This window comes from Bufo gargarizans, chromosome 6 (assembly GCF_014858855.1).
Source record: "Bufo gargarizans isolate SCDJY-AF-19 chromosome 6, ASM1485885v1, whole genome shotgun sequence".
Classification (NCBI taxonomy): Eukaryota; Metazoa; Chordata; class Amphibia; order Anura; family Bufonidae; genus Bufo; species Bufo gargarizans.
The window spans coordinates 189,243,187-189,266,104 of NC_058085.1; the positions used below are offsets into that span (position 1 = coordinate 189,243,187).

Sequence of the window (22,918 nt, forward strand, 5' to 3'; positions counted from 1 at the left end):
GCTCGTAAGCCCGTATCCTCTAGGATCTACTATCGGGTTTGGAGGTCCTATCTGGGGTTCTGTGAGTCCCGGAGCATCCCACCTCTCCGGTTTTCTCTTCCCACAATCCTGTCCTTCCTCCAGTCGGGTCTGGACCTGGGGCTGTGCCTCAGTTCTCTGAAGGGTCAGATTTCGGCGCTGTCTATTCTTCTCCAGCGTCCCCTGGCCCCTCTAGGGCCAATTAAGACCTTTTTACAAGGGGTGGCTCACTCTGTTCCGCCGTACCGCCCTCCAGTTCCTTCCTGGGACCTGAATGTGGTGCTCTCGGCGCTCCAATCAGCCCCCTTCGAGCCTTTACGGGAGGTCTCCCTTCGCCTTCTGTCCTGCAAGGTCATCTTTCTTGTGGCCGTCACGTCTCTCCGACGGGTGTCGGAGTTAGCGGCTCTTTCTTGCTCCGAACCTTTCCTGATCTTCCACCAGGATAAGGTTGTGCTTCGGCCTGTCCCGACTTTCCTGCCAAAGGTGGTCTCCGCCTTTCACATCAATGAGGACATCGTCCTTCCGTCGCTCTGTCCCTCTCCTTCCCACCCCAGAGAACGGGAACTGCACCGTCTGGATGTGGTCAGGGCGTTGAGGATTTACTTGGAGGTCACCGGGTCCTTTCGGCGCACGGACTCCCTGTTTGTGGTTCCGGAGGGTTCGCGCAAAGGGTTGGCGGTCACCAAGGTGGCTATTGCCCGTTTCATTAAACTGGCGGTGTCTGAGGCTTATCGAGCCAAGGGCAGACCTCCGCCTTTTGGCGTCACTGCTCATTCCACCAGAGCAGTCGGAGCTTCCTGGGCGCAGAGGCATCGGGCCTCGGCTGAACAGTTGTGCAAAGCAGCCACTTGGTCCTCTCTGCACACTTTCACAAAGTTCTATAGGGTGCATACGCATGCATCAGCGGATGCTGCGTTGGGCCGCCTGGTTTTGCAGGCAGCGGTTTCCTGATGCTCTGGTGGTGTTCCGCCTTGGGTTTGTGGTCCCTCCCTTCTTGGACTGCTCTTGAACGTCCCAAGGTCTGTGTCCCCCAAGGAAAATGGGCGAGAAAAGGAGATTTTTGTATAACTTACCAGTTAAATCTCTTTCTCGCTCTTCCTTGGGGGACACAGCACCCACCCTTCTGTGTTTGGTTACAGGGTTATGGTCTGGCGCCCCGTTGGGTTGCTGGCTGGTTGTTTCCGTTATTGGTTGTTATCCTTTCACTACTTGGACACGCAACTGGTAGCCTCTATCTCCAGGCTGAGGGTATAGCTGATGGAGGAGGGGCTTAACAGTTTTACTTAGTGTCACGCCTCCTAGGGAGCTGAGCTATACCCAAGGTCTGTGTCCCCCAAGGAAGAGCGAGAAAGAGATTTAACTGGTAAGTTATACAAAAATCTCCTTTTTTCATTACTTTACTTCCCCAAAGAATTATAAAACTATAGATCGTCCCAAAAAATAAGCACTCATACAGCTATGTGAACAGAAGATCGCTGTGTCATGAAGGGGTTTAGCAAATGGCATTTATCATGTAGAGAAAGTTTATTCAAGGAACTTACTAATATATTGTGATTGTCCATTTTGCCTCCTTTGCTGGCTCGTATCCATAAGTTAAGACCATTGCTGCAGTGCAGATACGAGGTGGCTGGAATGGGAGCTGCTGTGCATGCGGGCTATGCGAGCGCTCATTATCCCGACCACCAGAGAGGCAGGTGCCTTTTCCTATAGCGTGCAAGCATGACCACCACTGCTGGATTATAGGGTGGTCATAACCCCTGGGAATAAGCAGTGTTTAATTAGATGGAAAAATAAATTAGGCCAGCAAAGGAGGCAATATGGACAATCGTAATACATTAGTAAGTGCCTTGAGTTAAGTTTGTCTACATGATAAATGCCATTTCCTGATGTGAGACAACCCCTTTAACATGTAATTTAAACAGCACAGTGAACACAGTTGAAACAAAACCCTAAAAACAGTGGTGGAGTTATGTTCACACTGTCACACTAAAAGCATTTATAAAAAACATTTTTAACTCCACCATTTTTGTAAATACAACTCAAACCGCATAAAACAGGTCCTCATATGGTCTTGTCAACAGAAAAATAGTTGCAGCTTTTGAATTGCAGAGGTGACAAACTAAAAAAAAGTGCCCAAGCTGGTCTACTCTGGATAGATGATCTACAGTACCGTACACAGTATAGCGGGCGTGCTTGGTATCGCAGCTCAGCCCCATTCAATTCAATGGGGCTGAGCTGCGCCTAGGCCACGTGATCCTTGAACTTGTCGTCACTCGGCCTAGGGAAAGCTGCAAGAAGACCGCGGCGCTACGGCAAGTGACACTGCCTTCTGAAACAGCTGATTGATGGTGGTCCCAGGTGTCAGTCCCCCACCAGTCAGATACTGATGACCTATGCAGAGGATAGGTCATCCGTATTTAAGTCTCGGAACTGCATTGAAGCGAAAACTTTAGAGAAAAACCTAGTGAAACAAAGACCAATTGCAAAAATTATTTGTAGCCTGAAATAATTAGAATTCATTGATAAAAATAATGCCCTCCAAAGGTGACCACAGTTTTTAAGCTGTTGAATTGTGTTTAGAAGTAAACCATCTCTGAGTAAAGAATATGTATTGTGTAATTTGTGTGTGATTTGTCTTGCAGTGTTTGGCCTCAGTATGTGAAGGACAGAATAAGATCCACATATATGTACTTTGCTGGCAGCATTGGCTTTACAGCCCTCTCTGCTGTTGCTGTCAGTAGGTCTCCTGCTCTTATGAGTCTTATGATGAGAGGATCCTGGCTGGTGAGTGCATACATATGAGTCAACAGAGATCAATAGTAAAATTCCTGCCCTTTAAGTGTGTGTGTGTGTGTGTGTATGTATGTGTATATATATATATATATATATATATATATATATATATATATATATATATATATATATATATATATATATATATATATATATATTGCAGAATTATTAGGCAAGTTGTATTTTTGAGGATTAATTTTATTATTGAACAACCATGTTCTCAATGAACCCAAAAAACTCAATATCAAAGCTGAATATTTTTGGAAGTAGTTTTTAGTTTGTTTTTAGTTTTAGCTATTTTAGGGGGATATCTGTGTGTGCAGGTGACTATTACTGTACATAATTATTAGGCAACTTAACAAAAAACAAAAATATACCCATTTCAATTATTTATTTTTACCAGTGAAACCAATATAACATCTCAACATTCACAAATATACATTTCTGACATTCAAAAACAAAACAAATCAGTGACCAATATAGCCACCTTTCTTTGCAAGGACACTCAAAAGTCTGCCATCCATGGATTCTGTCAGTGTTTTGATCTGTTCACCATCAACATTGCGTGCAGCAGCAACCACAGCCTCCCAGACATTGTTCAGAGAGGTGTACTGTTTTCCCTCCTTGTAAATCTCACATTTGATGATGGACCACAGGTTCTCAATGGGGTTCAGATCAGGTGAACAAGGAGGCCATGTCATTAGATTTTCTTCTTTTATACCCTTTCTTGCCAGCCACGCTGTGGAGTACTTGGGCGCGTGTGATGGAGCATTGTCCTGCATGAAAATCATGTTTTTCTTGAAGGATGCAGACTTCTTCCTGTACCACTGCTTGAAGAAGGTGTCTTCCAGAAACTGGCAGTAGGACTGGGAGTTGAGCTTGACTCCATCCTCAACCTGAAAAGGCCCCACAAGCTCATCTTTGATACCAGCCCAAACCAGTACTCCACCTCCACCTTGCTGGCGTCTGAGTCGGACTGGAGCTCTCTGCCCTTTACCAATCCAGCCACGGGCCCATCCATCTGGCCCATCAAGACTCACTCTCATTTCATCAGTCCATAAAACCTTAGAAAAATCAGTCTTGAGAAATTTCTTGGCCCAGTCTTGACGTTTCAGCTTGTGTGTCTTGTTCAGTGGTGGTCGTCTTTCAGCCTTTCTTACCTTGGCCATGTCTCTGAGTATTGCACACCTCGTGCTTTTGGGCACTCCAGTGATGTTGCAGCTCTGAAATATGGCCAAACTGGTGGCAAGTGGCATCTTGGCAGCTGCACGCTTGACTTTTCTCAGTTCATGGGCAGTTATTTTGCGCCTTGGTTTTTCCACACGCTTCTTGCGACCCTGTTGACTATTTTGAATGAAACGCTTGATTGTTCGATGATCACGCTTCAGAAGCTTTGCAATTTTAAGAGTGCTGCATCCCTCTGCAAGATATCTCACTATTTTTGACTTTTCTGAGCCTGTCAAGTCCTTCTTTTGACCCATTTTGCCAAAGGAAAGGAAGTTGCCTAATAATTATGCATACCTGATATAGGGTGTTGATGTCATTAGACCACACCCCTTCTCATTACAGAGATGCACATCACCTAATATGCTTAATTGGTAGTAGGCTTTCGAGCCTATACAGCTTGGAGTAAGACAACATGCATAAAGAGGATGATGTGGTCAAAATACTCATTTGCCTAATAATTCTGCACGTAGTGTATACGCACACAATAATAGCAGGTGCAAAATACTATCAGGGGCCTGCGACCAAGGTCCCAAATGCATATACAGGTCCTTCTAAAAAAAATTAGCATATTGTGATAAAGTTCATTATTTTCTGTAATGTACTGATAAACATTAGACTTTCATATATTTTAGATTCATTACACACCAACTGAAGTAGTTCAAGCCTTTTATTGTTTTAATATTGATGATTTTGACATACAGCTCATGAAAACCCAAATTTCCTATCTAAAAAAAATTAGCATATTTCATCCGACCAATAAAAGAAAATTGTTTTTAATACAAAAAAAGTCAACCTTCAAATAATTATGTTCAGTTATGCACTCAATACTTGGTCGGGAATCCTTTTGCAGAAATGACTGCTTCAATGCGGCGTGGCTTGGAGGCAATTGGCCTGTGGCACTGCTGAGGTGTTATGGAGGCCCAGGATGCTTCGATAGCGGCCTTAAGCTCATCCAGAGTGTTGGGTCTTGCGTCTTTTCTCTTCCCAATATCCCACAGATTCTCTATGGGGTTCAGGTCAGGAGAGTTGGCAGGCCAATTGAGCACAGTAATACCATGGTCAGTAAACCATTTACCAGTGGTTTTGGCACTGTGAGCAGGTGCCAGGTCGTGCTGAAAAATGAAATCTTCATCTCCATAAAGCTTTTCAGCAGATGGAAGCATGAAGTGCTCCAAAATCTCCTGATAGCTAGCTGCATTGACCCTGCCCTTGATAAAAGTGGACCAACAGTGGACCAACACCAGCAGCTGACATGGCACCCCAGACCATCACTGACTGTGGATACTTGATGCTGGACTTCAGGCATTTTGGGATTTCCCTCTCCCCAGTCTTCCTCCAAACTCTGGCACCTTGATTTCCAAATGACATGCAAAATTTGCTTTCATCCGAAAAAAGTACTTTGGACCACTGAGCAGTCCAGTGCTGCTTCTCTGTAGCCCAGGTCAGGTGCTTCTGCCGCTGTTTCTGGTTCAAAAGTGGCTTGACCTGGGGAATGTTGCTCTGGATGTTTCTACTCCAGACTCAGTCCACTGCTTCCGCAGGTCCCCCAAGGTCTGGAATCGGTCCTTCTCCACAATCTTCCTCAGGGTCCGGTCACCTCTTCTCGTTGTGCAACGTTTTCTGCCACACCTTTTCCTTCCCACAGACTTCCCACTGAGGTGCCTTGATACAGCACTCTGGGAACAGCCTATTCGTTCAGAAATTTATTTCTGTCTCTTACCCTCTTGCTTGAGGGTGTCAATGATGGCCTTCTGGACAGCAGTCAGGTTGGCAGTCTTACTCATGATTGCGGTTTTGAGTAATGAACCAGGCTGGGAGTTTTTAAAAGCCTCAGGAATCTTTTTCAGGTGTTAAGCGTTAATTAGTTGATTCAGATGATTAGGTTAATAGCTCGTTTAGAGAACAGTTTCATAATATGCTAATTTTTTTAGATAGGAATTTTGGGTTTTCATGAGCTGTATGCCAAAATCATCAATATTAAAACAATAAAAGGCTTGAACTACTTCAGTTGGTGTGTAATGAATCTAAAATATATGAAAGTCTAATGTTTATCAGTACATTACAGAAAATAACGAACGTTATCACAATATGCTAATTGTTTTAGAAGGACCTGTATAGAAGAAAAATGGCAGCACTCCAGAAATAGTGATGAAAAACGTGGATGGTTTATTAACCCATATAGCAGCAACGTTTCAGCTCTCTCTATGGAGCCTTTGTCCTGCGTAGGACCGTGCTGCTTCACTCTCCATCAAGGGGTATCCTCTCACAATGGGATTCTTCCACACTTTCTGAATGCACTTCAATCTGAAGAACCTAAATCACCTGTTCATTTACAAAAAATTCTAAATGGAATCAATCAAATTGGCAGTAAATCTTCTCTTTCAGGATTATTACATGGTAACAGTCGATCTGGCGCATGCCTATTATCATGTTCCCATTCACAGCAAGAGTCAAATATCTCAGTTTTGCTGTCTACATAACTGGAGAGCTCTGTTATTTTCGATACCGGGCTTTACCTTTCGACCTCTACAGTGCACCACGTCTGTTCATGAAGATTATGGCAGATGTAGTGGACTAAATTCATCTAAAACTAATAATGTTGGTCCCCTATCTGGACAACCTTCCAATCACTGCAGATTCCTATTCTCGTCTTCTGGACCATCTCAGAATTGTGAAAGAAACCCTGGCTTCCTTAGGGTGGGTTATCAACCAGGAGAAGTCAAGACTAATTCCAAGTCAACAGAGATTATTTCTAGGTGTACTTCTGAACACCCACCATCTTCTTCTCTTGTGGTAAAAAGAAAGATAGATCAACCTTGTAGCTCGGGTAAGACTCTTCTGTTCCAGAAAGACAGCTTCGATAGGAGACATCATGCGCTTGCTGGGACTTTAACATCGACAATATCCTCTGTGAATTGGGCTCAGGTCTACAGGATCCAGGATCCTGCAGTCTTTCTTCCTGTCATCTTGGGACAAGACACAGAGTACCCTAGAAAAAAAAATTCCATACTAAGTAAAAAAAATAAAATCCCTGAGATGGTGGAGAAACATCTACAAACGGGTCCAGTGGCGGCGAAAGAATCAGATTACAGTAACAACCGATGCAAGCAGCAAAGGTTGGGGAGCACATGCTCTGTAGGAAATAGTGCAAGGAACATGGAGTCTTTAGCGTCTTCAAATCTAAGAGAATTTACAGCTGTCTTCCAAGCTTTCCTAAGTTTGAGACCAACTATCCAACACCACCACGTCAAGGTATTCTCGGACAATGCAACGACTGTGGCATACCTAAACCGTCAAGGAGGGACGAGAAGCAAATCCTTGATGGCTGTCTCAAGAAGAATATTCAGGTGGGGAGAGGAGAATCTAAAGTCCATTTCAGCGGTTCGCTTAAAAGGAAAAAAATATTTTTGTGGATTTTCTCAGCAGACAGTCGCTCAGAGAAGGAGAATGGTGGTTAAATCAGAAGATCTTCAGTCAGATCAGACAGGTGGGGGCTTCCGGTGTTGGATCTGTTCGCAACAAGACAGAACAGAAAGGTAGAACGTTTTTATTCCAGCAGCCCCAAGGAAAATCTAAATCAGATAGATGCTCTTTCCCTGCCATGGCCCAGTGGTCTTCTCTACGCATTTCCACCATTCTCTTTGATTGCAAGGACTTTGATGAAGATGAGGCACAAGTTATAATGAATGCCCCCTATTGCCCAAAAAAGTCTTGGTTTCCCCCTGCTTCAAAACCTCCCGAAAAGGGAACCCTGATTTCTGCCTCAGATTCCGGACCTCCTTCATCAGGGTCTGGCCCTTTATCCCAACATACAACATCTACACTTAGTGGCTTGGAGACTGAACGGTTCATGTTAAAAGGAAAGGGGTTTTCTGAGGCCATCATATCGACCTTGCTACATAATAGAAAGCAGGTCACTTCCAAAATGTATCTGCGAACTTGGAAAGCCTTTCTATTTGCGGGTGACCGTTGGGACCTTCAGAGTAGTTTGAATGTGTACCTGATTTTAGAGTTCTTGCAAGCAGGATTTGATAAGGGGCTCAGAACCAGTACCTCTAAAAGTGTCGGCCCTTAGTGCTTTTTTGGCCATCAGGGTGGCAGAAATCCCCCTAGTTGGGAGATTCCTTAACCACCTCAGCTCCCCTAGCTTAAACACCCTTAATGACCAGACCACTTTTTACAATTCTTCACTACACTACTTTCACCGTTTATTGCTCGGTCATGCAACTTACCACCCAAATGAATTTTACCTCCTTTTCTTCTCGCTATTAGAGCTTTCATTTAGTGGTATTTCATTGCTACTGACATTTTTACTTTTTTTAAGTTATAGCGTTTACAAACTACGGTACAAAAATGTGAATTTCCGCCTTTTGAAGCAGCTCTGACTTTCTGAGCACCTGTCATGTTTCCTGAGGTTCTACAATGCCCAGACAGTAGAAAAACCCCACAAATGACCCCATTTCGGAAAGTAGACACCCTAAGGTATTCGCTGATGGGGCATAGTGAGTTCATAGAACTTTTTATTTTTTGTTAGTTAGCGGGGCAAATGATTTTTTTTTTTTTTCCTTACAAAGTCTCAAATTCCACTAACTTCTGACAAAAAATAAAAACTTCCATGAACTAACTATGCCCATCACGAAATATCTTGGGGTGTCTTCTTTCCAAAATGGGGTCACTTGTGGGGTAGTTATACTGCCCTGGCATTTTAGGGGCCCTAATGCGTGAGAAGTAGTTTGAAATCAAAATGTGTAAAAAATGCTGTGAAATCCTAAAGGTGCTCTTTAGAATTTGGGCCCCTTTGCTCACCTAGGCTGCAAAAAAGTGTCACACGTGTGGTATCGCTGTACTCAGGAGAAGTTGGGCAATGTGTGTTGGTGTGTCTTTTTACACATGCCCATGCTGGGTGAGATAAAAATCTCTGTCAAATGACAACTTTGTATAAAATTATTTAGAAAAGTTGTCTTTTAGAGATTTCTCTCACCCAGAATTGTGTATATGTAAAAAGACACCCCAAAACACATTGGCCTACTTCTGAGTACGGCGATACCACATGTGTGACACTTTTTTGCAGCGTAGATGCGCAAAGGGGCCCAAATTCCTTTTAGGAGGGCATTTTTAGACATTTTGATCCCAGCAAAAACACTGTAAAATCGCTGTGGCGCTATAAAGATCACTTTTGAGGGGCATGGCGAGTTCATAGAAGATTATATATATTTATTTATTTTTATTTTTTCCTTACAAAGTCTCATATTCCACTAACTTGTGACGAAAAATAAAATCTTACATGAACTCGCCATACCCCTCACGGAATCCAAATGCAGAACATTTTTTAGACATTTATTTTCCAGATTTCTTCTCATTCTTTAGGGCCCCTAAAATGCCAGGGCAGTATAAATACCCCACATGTGACCCCATTTTGGAAAGAAGACACCCCAAGGTATTCAATGAGGGGCATGGCAAGTTCATAGAAGATATTTTTTCTTTTTTTTTGGGCACAAGTTAGTGGAAATTTTTATTCTTTTTGTTTTTTCTCACAAAGTCTCCCTTTCCGCTAACTTGGGACAAAAAGTTCAATCTTTCATGGACTCAATATGCCCCTCAGCGAATACCTTGGGGTGTCTTCTTTCCGAAATGGGGTCACATGTGGGGTATTTATACTGCCCTGTCATTTTAGGGGCCCTAAAGCGCGAGAAGAAGTCTGGAATATAAATGTCAAAAAAAAATTACGCATTTGGATTCCGTGAGGGGTATGATGAGTTCATGTGAGATTTTATTTTTTGACACAAGTTAGTGGAATGAGACTTTGTAAGAAAAAACAAGAAAAAAAAAAATTCCGCTAACTTGTGCCAAAAAAATTTCTAAATGGAGCCTTACAGGGGGGTGATCAGGGAGTCTATATGGGGTGATCACCACCCTGTCATTGATCACCCCCCTGTAAGGGTCCATTCAGACATCCGTATGTGTTTTGCGGATCCGTGGTGTCTGTGTTTTGCGGATCCACGGATCCGCGAAACACATACGGACGTCTGAATGGAGCCTTACATGGGGGTGGTCACCCCATATAGACTCCCTGATCACCCCACCTGTAAGGCTCCATTCAGAGGTCCGTATGTGTTTTGCGGATCCGATCCGTGGATCCGCAAAACACATACGGACGTCTGAATGGAGCCTTACAGGGCGGTGATCAGGGAGTCTATATGAGGTGATCAGGGGTTAATAAGTGACGGGGGGGGGGGTTGTAGTGTTGTACTTGGTGCTACTTATTACAGAGCTGCCTGTGTCCTCTGGTGGTCGATCCAAGCAAAAGGGACCACCATAGGACCAGGTAGCAGGTATATTAGACGCTGGCAGGCTGTAGATCCACTCGCTTACCTGCAGTTCCTGTGTGCGCACGTTCACAGGAAATCTTGCGTCTCGCGAGATGACGCGTAGATGCGTAACTCTGCCGGACGCGGTTAAAGACTCAAGCAGGCTGCATCCTTCCTTTTTTTGTTAAAGTTTCTTCCTGGGATTTAAACCTGGTCTTCTCTGCCCTAATGTTCATGCCCTTTGAGCCCTTTTCAGAGATATCCCTAAGATTATTAACGCTAAAAAACACCTCTCATTGCTATAACCACAGCTAGGAGGGTGGGGGAGAGCCAGGCTCTTTCCTATAAGCAGCCTTACCTCACTCTTTTGGATGAGGGGGTAATTCTTAGACTCTTCCCTGCTTTCCTACCGAAGGTCTTCTCAAGGTTTCATTGCCAGCAGGAAATAGTTTTACCATCCTTTTGCGCTTCTCCGGCTTCAGATCAAGAAAGAATGTTTCATCATTTAGACGTCAGACATTCTCTTCTACAGTACCTTGAGGCTACAGATTTGTTTATAAAGTCTGATCTCCTTGTCCAGTTTCAAGGAAAAAATAGGGGTCTTGGATCCTCTAAGGCAGCGGTCCCCAACCGCCGGGCCGCGGCCCAGGACCGGGCCCTGGGAGATATGTTGCCGGGCCGCAGAGGAGAGAGGAGCGCAGGCGCATGCGCGGCCGACGCGTACATGTTGCCAACATCAGTGGAGACGGAGGGAGGGACGGAGAGAGGGAATCCCTCCCTCCCATGACGCGGCCGCTGCAGAGCCCAATACAATGAGCGGGCTCTGAGGCGCCGCACCACTGCCACCAATGAATATGTCTCTAATATTAAAGTAGGAGGAGGGACAGGGGAGGGTTTACCGCTGCACCGTCTCAGCTAGTGTGCTCGGCGAACAGCAGCAGCGGCACCCTCCTCCTCCTCCTGAGTCTTGTGTTCTCAGATCAGTCCCCAGCCATTAGTGATCTGGAAAGCGCAGGTAACCACACACTGTCCCACAGATGGGGTCACCTATTATTAATCTGAGGTACATGGTGCTATTACATTAGTACCCCCATGTACCTCAGATTAAAAGTATGTGGCCCCCAAGCACATCATCAAATAATGGGCAACATTGGGTTAACCATTAATATGAGGCACATGCAGGTCCAAATTGATAAAACAATGTGCCTCATATGAACAGCATGTACCTGATGCCATTAACCCCATGTTGTCCATTATGTTAAGCGGGGTACTTGACGAGGTTGCTATTAATATGTGGCACATGGTTTCATCAATTTAGACTCCATGTGCCTCACATTAATAGCCAGTAACCTTATCATACTGTAGTTCCTAACACCAGCCTACACATTAACCCCATGCTGCTCAATGTCCATTATGTCAGGAAGTACTTGCTAGTGTTACTATTAATATGAGGCACAAGGCTTTATCAATTTAGACTTCTATTTGCTTCACATTAATAGCAAGTGACCCCATCAAGTACCTCCTCACATAATGGGCAATTGATACTTTGCAAAAAGTAAAAATTAAAAAATACTCACACGTTAACCCCATGCAACATCTTAATATCTTAATATGCACCTTGTGTTTTGTCGTGCGCGTGGATCAGTCAGCGCCGACCAGCACCCCCATAAACCCAGACCCCCGCCACCCGGTCCCTGGAAAAATTGTCTTACATGAAACTGGTCCTTGGTGCAAAAAAGGTTGGGGACCACTGCTCTAAGGCTTCAATAGCCAGATGGATAAAACAAACCATCGTCCTGTGTTATAAAGCGATAGTTTTTTTTTTTTTTTTCCCCTTTACGGTTGAAGGCCCATTCCACTAGGTCCCTGTCCACCTCTTGGGCGGAAAGGCGATCTGCTTCTGTGGATCAGATATGTAGGGCTGCCACATGGTCCAACCCCATGATCTTCTTCAGGCATTATAAACTTGATGTTATAGCTAACCAGGATTTGGCTTTTTGGATGTACAGTCCTTTCAGCTGTAGTCCCTCCCTAAAAATCTATTTTCTGAAAATCTCCCATCAATGCCGGTGTGCAGTCATTAGGCAAAGATGACCATTATTCTTACCGGTAATTTGATTTCCTGTAGCCTCCGCAACGGCACTGAGGTTTTCCCCTGCCCCACGCGCAGTTTATTTATAACAAAAGAATATCATATAAATAATCTTTGGTTCTTTGTTATGAAATGGAGGAGGTGTCTTTTTTTATTTCGGCTTCCGCTGTTTCATGTCCCTGGGAAGCAGGATCAAGCTCCTATCAGTGCCATTGTGGAGGCTATGGGAAATCAAATTACCGGTAAGAGTAATTGTTATCTTTTTGACTTCAGCAAAACGCATTTATTATGTAGAGGTGGTTAATACAAGGCACTTACTAATGTATTGTGATTCTCCATGTTGCTTCCTTTGCTGGCTGGATTCATTTTTCCATCACATTATAGACTGCTAGTTTCCATGGTTACAACCACCCTGCAATCCATAGGAAAAAGCACTAGCCTATTTGCGCTCCCACTGTCCAGGCAATCGGAGGGGCCAGTGTGCAAGCATGACCACCACTGATGAATTGCAGGATGGTCGTAACCATGGAAATGAGCAGTGTATAATGTGATGGAAAAATGAATCTAGACAGCAAAGGAAGCAATATGGACAATCGCAATACATTAGTAAGTGGTTTGTATTAACTTTCTCTACACGATAAATGCCATTTGCTGAAGTGAGTCAACCCCTTTAAGCGGAAGAAACTGTAGGAAATTATTCTGTGTGCGTTCCGTTCCATATGTCAGTTCTGCAAAAAAGGTAGAACACGTCCTGTTCTTGTCCATTTTATTGACAAGGATAGGCATTGTAACATCGGATCTGCAAAAATAATTTACTGATGTAATACGGATGTCACAGGGAGGTCATCTGTATTTATGCTGATCGTTTTTTTGCATACCGCAAAATACATATGGTCGTTTTTCAACTGTCAGGAAAATCGGATTGCATTTACACCTCATCAATAAAGCTCCCCATACAACGCTGCCACTTCCTTCAGTGTGTTATAAAACTGTGTGTCATGGGTAAAAGGGGTCATTTAGCAGAGTTGCAAACAGGGATGATTATTGGCTTTCGGTGCTAGGGCAGCAGTATTTCAGAAACTGTTTGTGAACTGTTCACATTCTGCTGTGGTGAAAGTGCATTGTGAGTGGACAAATGGCACCATTGCGAATAAGTGACATGAAAACTGCAGAGCACCACATGCCACTGATGTGAGAGGTGAAACTTGGCTGTGAAGATACGTGGAGAATATCACCACCAGAATGAACCAGGGGGCTACCAGCCATGTGTCGTCGCAGTTTAGCAAACCCAGCTGTGTATGGGAGTCCGAAGCATAGAGATGGTCGCTTCGCCTCTGCTAACGTAATTGCATAGGTAGAAAAGGCCTCCGTTTTTGCGGCAGTATTTGAAATTGGAACAGATGGATGTTGGCGTGTTGGGCGAGAAACATTGGATAACTCTGCAATCAATGCTGGAAGAACACAAGCTGATGGTGGCAGCGTTATGTCTCTTCTGTCTAGCTGATGTCTGTGCTGCACACAGCGGTTACTCTGGGTTTTAGCTGGTGGTCATAATAGTGTGTAATTTGTGCTACATATGGCTTGTAATGCTGGACTGTAGCATTACGTTACACATGATTCTAAAATGTGTATTTGATTAATAATCTTCTAATATGGAAGCTTCTTGCAGGCGTTTTCTGCACGAAGACGCCTCCTTTAAGTAAGGTTGTAAGCTTTTAAAGTGTTATAAATGTATGCACCACTTATGTGTACTTTATTTTATTTTTTTCCTAGGCTATTGGTGCAACCTTTGCTGCTATGATAGGCGCCGGCATGCTGGTTAGATCGATATCATATGATCAAAGTCCTGGAGCTAAGCATTTGGCTTGGATGTTGCATGCTGGTAAGGTCCATCCCAAAGCCACAGGTCCTGTTAGCACGTCATCACTACTGATCTCGGTGTATATTTTCTAATGCTGCACCCATAGGGTCTGTTGGCCCTGTGAGGAAGTTTTTGTCCAGCAAATAGAACAGTTGGTTAAATGGGAATGGCCCAATTCTTTCTTTTTTTTTTTTTTTTTTTTTTTTTACGTTACCCTATTGATTTTTCCCTTACTGAAATAAGCCCCGAAATGTATGCAACACAGTTTTTAGTAGTTTACACTTCTTCATCACACATTTTGAACTAATTTTTGCTTTGACTTGTCTTGTGCAGGTGTGATGGGAGCAGTGATTGCCCCACTAACCTTACTTGGTGGTCCCCTGCTTATCAAAGCTGCATGGTACACCGCTGGAATTGTAGGTGGACTCTCAACAGTAGCAATGTGCGCACCCAGTGAAAAGTTTCTGAACATGGGGGCTCCGCTTGGTATCGGTTTGGGCTTGGTTCTTGTTTCCTCTATTGGTATGTACTTGTATGATATATAAATAAAAAACTCCAAACCTTCATACATATGTCTGAGCCATCCAAGGAATGAAATATGCAGAAGTGGACTGAAAATACTCCTTGAGCTCATGCTCACTGCTTCGCAGGGACACAGTGGATCACTGTGCTGAGCTCCCTAAGTCTAATGCAAAAGGTGAATTGTTTACATTAGGTCTCATCCCATATAAAGAAAAAGATGCTCAGATTTAATGAGGTATGTCGGTTTGTGTCGCAGTGAATGCGGCTTAATGATGTAAAGATTGGGTCCTTTTGAACTTTGAATCTGTGTGCTGCTCTGCTAATAGAGACCTGTGAGGAGCTGGTCAGAATAGGGTTGGACGATATCAAAAATATTCAGACGATAACGATATTAAAAAAGTTATCGCGATAACGATATATATCGCGATAAATGCCCATTTAAAAGAAAAAAAAACACAAGGCGTTATACTGTATGGGGACAGCCACAGGGAGACGTTACACTGTATGGGGGCAGCCACAAGGAGACGTTACACTGTATGGGGGCAGCCACAAGGAGACGTTACACTGTATGGGGGCAGCCACAAGGAGACGTTACACTGTATGAGGGCAGCCACAGGGAGACGTTACACTGTATGGGGCAGCCACAGGGAGACGTTACACTGTATGGGGCAGCCACAGGGAGACGTTACACTGTATGGGGGCAGCCACAGGGAGACGTTGTTACACTGTATGGGGGCAGCCACAGGGAGACGTTGTTACACTGTATGGGGGCAGCCACAGGGAGACGTTGTTACACTGTATGGGGGCAGCCACAGGGAGACGTCGTTACACTGTATGGGGGCAGCCACAGGGAGACGTTGTTACACTGTATGGGGGCAGCCACAGGGAGACGTTGTTACACTGTATGGGGGGCCACAAGGAGGCGTTACACTGTATGGGGGGCCACAAGGAGGCGTTACACTGTATGGGGGGCCACAAGGAGGCGTTACACTGTATGGGGGGCCACAAGGAGGCGTTACACTGTATGGGGGGCCACAAGGAGGCGCTACACTGTATGGGGGGCCACAAGGAGGCGTTACACTGTATGGGGGGCCACAAGGAGGCGTTACACTGTATGGGGGGCCACAAGGAGGCGTTACACTGTATGGGGGGCCACAAGGAGCGTTATAATAAGGTCTTATGGGAGCGAGGAGGAGGGAGAGTCAGGGCGGCCGCTGCAGGAAGTAGTAGGTTTATAATTTCGTCATCAGACAGAGCACACACTAGTGAGACAGCCGCAGAAAAAGTCTCTCCAGAGACACCAGTACTCACTCAGGGGATCGCCAGTTCGCCACACACAGAGCCGGCACTGGTGGATGACGACGTCAGATGGTGGGTGGAGACTTGACTAAGGGAGGCGGAGCAAGAAGGAGGCAGGCCAGGAGCGAGAGGAAGTAATTACCCAGCGCTATGCAAGGTGCAGGGGCGGGCGGACGCACGTTTAGAAGAGGTCAGCGCACAATGTGCGCTGACCGCTTTGATGATGTCAGAAAATACCGCGGTATTTAGGAAACGGCGATATCGCCATATCGCAGTTTTTTTAATACCGCGGTATATCGTGATACCGGTATATCGCCCAACCCTAGGTCAGAAGGCCGTGCGCCTTCCCTTAACTGCACACAAGTTAAGGGCTCATGCGCACCAACGTTTTGTGGTCTGCAAATTGCACATCCGCAAAATATGGATGCTGCCCGTGTGCATTCCGCAATTTACGGAACAGGCTGCCAACTATAGAAATGGCTATTCTTCGCAAAACGGACAAAAATAGGATGTGTTCTATATTTATTTTTTTAACTTTTATTTTTTTGCGGGGCCACGGAACGTAGCAACGGATGCAGACACTGAGTGCTGTCCGCATCTTTTGCATCCCTATTGAAGTGAATGAGTCCGCACCCGAGCAGCAAAAAAAGCCCTAAGGTTCGGGTGGACTGAAAGATCACATTGAGCTGCATTCACTGTGAAACACGCCAATATACCTCATAAAATTTGAGAATACTTTTCTTTGCATGGGATATCACCTAATGTCATTGTCACAATAAACCTATTCATGTTTTGCACTAGACTTGTAGAGCACTGTATTTTTTTTTTTTCACACTGGACATGGAAATTCTTTGTTTAGGAAGCACCACCCTATTCCCTTGAGTGCAACCCATCTCTATTAGAACTTATTCACACAACGTATATTTCTGTCTGCATCATTTCGATGGGGTCACAAAAGATCTGTACTTTCATTCTGTGGACTCACAAAAAAGATAGGACGGGTCCTATTCTTGTCCACATTTGCAGACAAGAAAAAGCATTTCTATCGTAGAGCTGGCTGTTCCGTTCTGCAAAATCCGGAATGCACACAGCCGGTATCCGTGGTTTAGTTACACTGTACTGAGCTACAGCATGTGCCATGTCGGAGAGAAGTTTTGCTTCTCTGAGTCAATACCTGTATATTATGGTCTGCAATGGAGCATACTACATTATATATATTTTTTTTTTTTCTGCTGCAGTCTTACAGAATCCAACACGGGTACAGTTGTGCTCCAAGCACCACTAAGGATTTGCTATTAGTGCAACACAAACTTTCATACAGTCTGTGCATAACAGTACTGCCCTTCCATCCTCAGGTGGATGTCCTCTGTTGCTTATAATGGAACATTATTACTTCATAGTGTGGCCATTACATTTTATTGTGTGTGTGTGTATAATCATATTATATTTGTAAAATTCTTGAAACTTGCTTTTTATTTCCTTTTTAAGGCAGCGCATTCCTTCCTGCTACATCTGTACTTGGCGCCGGACTTTATTCAGTAGCGGTGTATGGAGGTTTAGTTCTTTTTGGCATGTTTCTTTTGTATGACACACAGAAAGTCATAAAACGTGCAGAGACCACTCCCATGTATGGGATGGTGAAATATGACCCTATAAATGCGTAAGTATATCGAAGATTTAGCTTTGTTGTATTTTATTTTTTGTTTTTATTTTTTGTTTTTAAGCCCCTTTTCAGAATGCTTTAAAGGGGTTATCCTATTTCTCAAACCCGGCGCCTGGCCCCTCACCGATGATATACTTACCCCGCGCCGTCCCGCGATGCTAGGGAGGCTTGTCCCCATCCCTCCCTGCCTGCCATTAGCTGCACACCCCCGACACCAGATGTTTTCATCCATGTGCAGGGTGAAGCGGTATCAGCATTGTGGGGAGCAGGGGTAAGTATATTCTAGATTTCTCTTTTTTAGTTGTACTGGTGTATTGCATACATCAGCACTACCCACTAGGACATAGTCAGCATACTATTTATTCCCTGCCTAACTGTGCTCCTACTGCGTTCTCTAAAAACCAACTAAACGCTGCCCCACCACATGTTTTTCCGGAAATCCGATGTCCTCCGGTGAACCGGGCAGTATTTGACGCGGGGCCAGCGAAAACAGCCCTTTATAAATACTCTCTTGAGGACGTCCCCTTTTAGTATCGCCAATGGTGTTTCTCGTCTTTGATGTATAATCTATATGGAAGTTAATACACTGTCGTTGATAGGGTGGCATAGCGGCAACCCTCCTTACCTCTCCTCCCCCTGGAGGGTTGCTGCTATGCCACCCTATCAACGACAGTGTATTAACTTCCATATAGATTATACATCAAAGACGAGAAACACCATTGGCGATACTAAAAGGGGACGCCCTCAAGAGTGTTTCTAAAGGGCTGTTTTCGCCAGCCAAATACTGGCCAGTTTTCCCGAGGACGCTGGTTTTCCAGAAAAACATGTCGGGGGGGGGGGGGGGGGTTAGGCAGGGAATAAATAGCATGCTGACTATATCCTAGTGCAGGGATGGGCAAACTGCGGTTCTCCAGCTGTTGTAGAACTACAACTCCCAGTCTACCAACAGCTGGAGAGCCGCAGTTTGCCCATCACTGTCCTAGTGGGTAGTGCTGATGTATGTGTGCAATACACCAGTACAACTAATAAAGAGAAATCTAGAATGTCACTGCCTAAGATCATAGGCAGCAGACATATACTATCCCAATACACATGCTGATAATACTGTGAGCCCTACTGCAGTATAGTAAATATTACTTCCATACTTCATGTAAAATATTATAATATAAAATTAGTTAGGGAGTGAAAAATATCAAGCAAAGTGGAATTCAATACAAATTTCTGGATAAATTCGATTTGCCGCAAATTTCAGCTGGAATAGTGTAAAATTAAAAATTAAATCATACTTGCCGCCTCCTTTTGCTCACGATGAGCCGGCAGCCGCCATCTTAATTGAAGATCTCGGCCGAAATCCTGTGCGTGAAGTCATCTCTGGGCCACGCAAGATCGTCAAGCAAGATGGTGGCAGCTGGCATGTCGCAAGCAAATGGAGGCAGTAAGTATAATTTAATTTTTTATGTTTAATTTTATACTGTATTATTACACTCAGATGCCGCGATCATGTATGAACGCAGCATCTGAGGGGTACAATGACGGGGGGTGGCGCTATCGCAGCTCCTTGTCATTGCACCTGCTACTTACCAAAAATATGCTCTTTGTGACAAAGTAATTTGTCACAAAGCAAATTTTTGGAGGAAAATTTGGTGAAGCTGCTGAATCGAATTTTCCAAAACTTCCCTAGTCTATTGTTGAAAAGCCTTCCCCCAGTGTATACCTCCACTTTCTTCTTCCACATTCAGTACCTAGGTTGTCTATAGCTGGCATGGGCCATACGATCCTAAGATTTTGTTTCTTCTAGGAGGCTTCTATTGGTTTGTCAGCTTTCAAGTGACAGAAATTAAAGTCTCTGGGCAAAAGAGCACATCAACAGGGGTGTTAAGCTGCATCTCATCAGACATATGAGCATGTCAAAAGAAACCATTAGGCTTGTTTTACACAGGCGTTGCAGGAACATGAAGGATTTTTCTGCATGACTGCAAAACATTGTAATGCATTTTGCACGCATGTGAGAAAAATCGGCATGTTTGGTAACCGAACCCGAACTTCTTCACAGAAGTTCGGGCTTGGGATCGGTGTTCTGTAGATTGTATTATTTTCCCTTATAACATGGTTATAAGGGAAAATAATACAATTCTGAATACTGAATGCATAGTGCAATAGCCCTGGAGGGGTTAAAAAAAATTAAATAAATAATTTAACTCGCCTTAATCCACTTTCTCGCGTAGCCGGCATCTCTTCTGTCTTTCTTTGCTGATTGCAGTCAAAGGACCTGTGGTGACGTCACTCCGGTCATCTCATGATCCATCACCATGGTAAGAGATCATGTGATGGATCATGTGATGACCGGAGTGACGTCACCACAGGTCCTTTGACTGCAATCAGCAAAGAAAGAGACAGAAAAGATGCCGGCTACGCGAGCAAGTGGATTAAGGCGAGTTAAATTATTTACTTTTTTGCACTTGCTTGCGGATGCTTGCGATTTTTGCGCAGCCCCATTCACTTCTATGGGGCCTGCGTTGCGTGGAAAACGCACAAAATAGAGCATGCTGCAATTTTCACGCAACGCACAAGTAATCACCGCTCATGTGAACAGCCCCATAGAAATGAGTGGGTCAGGATTCAGTGCGGGTGCAATGCGTTCAACTAACGCATTGCACCCGCGTTGAATACTCGCCCGTGTGAAAGGGGCCTTAGGCTTTCAGCTGGCATATTTCATTTGTGTTCAAACTATTCAGCTGGGTATTACAACTGGGAGCGGTGGATGCGGGGCATTGTACATATCATGATGGTGTTGCCTAGGAGCAGGTGGGAACACCTACAGTATACTAAGGACATATTTCAAATTTCTCTGTTTAATGTTCTTCCTTTATGGCAGTTACCCTTAAAGTTAATTTTATCTGACATAATGGTTTGGAGGGGATAGTATTGATCTCTATGGAAGAGATTTCTAGGCATGCTCTGTGTCCTGTGCAGAGGTCATTATACAAGGAAAGAATAGATAAACCTATTGTGAATGGTGGGTACTGTCTTATCTACACACAGATGATATAATTACAGGCAGGATTAGAATGACAGATAAGCAGGTAACTGCAATAAAGTGATGCATACAAATAAGAAGTGGCACCTATTAGGCTTGACAATCGCAGCACTAACTGGATAGAGTGAGATGAAGCTAATTTTAATTTTATTCTTTGTAAAATTCGACGAAGCAGCCGAATCAAGTTTTCCAAAACTTCTCTAACATCTCTATCCCTGACCAAATCACTGAAGTGTGAACTAGTCCTAAGATAATATTTCCACTCTAGTTTGACATATGACTCCTGTGCATATGAATGTGTTTCTGCAGCATACACATGGGTTTCTATATGTCCCAATCAATAAATGAATGGGACACTTCAGATGTTTCTGAAGCATTACTGCCATCTGTGAATAAACTCTGTGAAAACCTCACCACATCTAGGTGCCATTTGCCTTATTTTTTTTTTAAGCAGTATATCTTTTTATAATACAAATATACTATGAATGTATTATTTTTTTGTATGTATTTGAAATAGTTTAGAAATAGAGGTTTTTCACTTTGTTCTGCAGGTGCATGGGAATTTACACTGACACTCTGAACATCTTTATCCGTGTGGCCATGATGCTGGCTGGTGGAGGCGGAAGCAGGAAGAAATAAATTGGTGCAGCTCTCATTATCTTGTATTGATTGCCGGAGCACTTTACTTATCTGTTGGACTATAAATATATGCTAATGTATACATCATCAACAAGACTACGTTTATCTGTGCAATAGAGCCAGAATCAAGTTGATTGAATCTGTTCTAAAAAGCATTTACTCTGAATAAACACACAATTCATAAGAATAATTTAGGATAGGAACAAAGAATGCTATAGAACCATTCATCTCTCCAGCGGTAACAGCGCAGGATGCAAGGAAAATGATTTCATATTCTGAAATTAAATTGCATGGTAAAACAGTACATCTTCAAGAAAGCCTTCCATAAATGCAGAGGGTGTAGAGGTGAGAAGATTTGTTTGCAATTACCTATGTGCAACAGAATTCAATGAAGTCATGTCATATATTTTGAAGCATATTTACTCAAGCAAAAAGATAGCATTTATGCCAACCTCAGAAAGTAACATTTTATTTTATCCCTTTCAGTCCTGAGTTGTTAGAAAAAGCAGGTAAAAATCTCACCATCGCCTTCATGCAAACACAACGCGTGAAATAATTTAGAATTCCTTGTTTGTTTTTGTCTTACTTAAAAATATTTAAAATCGTCCTTGGTCTGTTTCTTTTCTTTGCTTGAATAGTGTGTGACATGGTAACTATATATTGCGCTTTTGGTGAAGTGTGACGCACGTTTCACATGGAACAATTACTCCATTTGGTTGTAATTTTTATTTTTTTTCTAAAGAATGTGTTAAATATTCATTAAATCTTTTACATTGATACTTCTTGGCTTATGAGTGTTTGTTTTAATTCTGTCATCTGTAGAAAGATGGCCATATAAGTAACCATTGTCATAAATAAACAACAATTATTTTGGTCAATGACAATTCGTTCTGGCTGCAATTTTTTTATTTTTAAGTTATTTCATATTTGGATGTAACTGTCCATCAAAGGTGCAGGATGGATATGAAGCGGGCTCACGAGCTGATCCAACTCCATAGGTGATATGCGTAATACATATGACTCCTCCTGGCTCCAATGAACCTGTATCGGAGAGAACTCAAATTCCGGTTATTTAACCCCTTCAGAGTGGCAGTGACAACTGCCTCATCTGAGGGGTTAGACAGAGGGAGAAGGAAAAGATTGGTTGCTATGGCAGTCTGCAGCCATCTCAAGGCTCCCAACATAAACTGCCTTAATAGGGAGTCAGGTAAAATCCCATAGACTGTGCAATAGTATACTGGTATAAGTGTTTGAACAACTGCAGACTCAAGTTCTAAAATTAAAGTTTAAAAACAAAATGTGTATGTGTGTGTGTGTGTGTGTACGTATATATAATATACAGTACAGACCAAAAGTTTGGACACACCTTCTCATTCAAAGAGTTTTCTTTATTTTCATGACTATGAAAATTGTAGATTCACATTGAAGGCATCAAAACTATGAATTAACACATGTGGAA

The 22,918-nt window shown here is 43.5% G+C and overlaps 1 protein-coding gene across 2 annotated transcripts in view; it reads left to right on the forward strand.

The window, feature by feature from the left end:
- Positions 1–22,238, forward strand: part of GHITM (growth hormone inducible transmembrane protein) — a 41,808-nt gene extending 19,570 nt beyond the window's left edge. For both annotated transcript variants that reach the window (XM_044297984.1, XM_044297985.1), the window contains exons 5-9: positions 2,661–2,802; positions 14,212–14,320; positions 14,633–14,821; positions 17,609–17,780; positions 21,372–22,238. In XM_044297984.1, the coding sequence (XP_044153919.1) occupies positions 2,661–2,802; positions 14,212–14,320; positions 14,633–14,821; positions 17,609–17,780; positions 21,372–21,459 (700 nt within the window). In that variant the 3' untranslated portion in view covers positions 21,460–22,238. The remainder of the gene's footprint in view (positions 1–2,660; positions 2,803–14,211; positions 14,321–14,632; positions 14,822–17,608; positions 17,781–21,371) is intronic.
- The last annotated feature ends 680 nt before the right edge of the window (positions 22,239–22,918 follow it).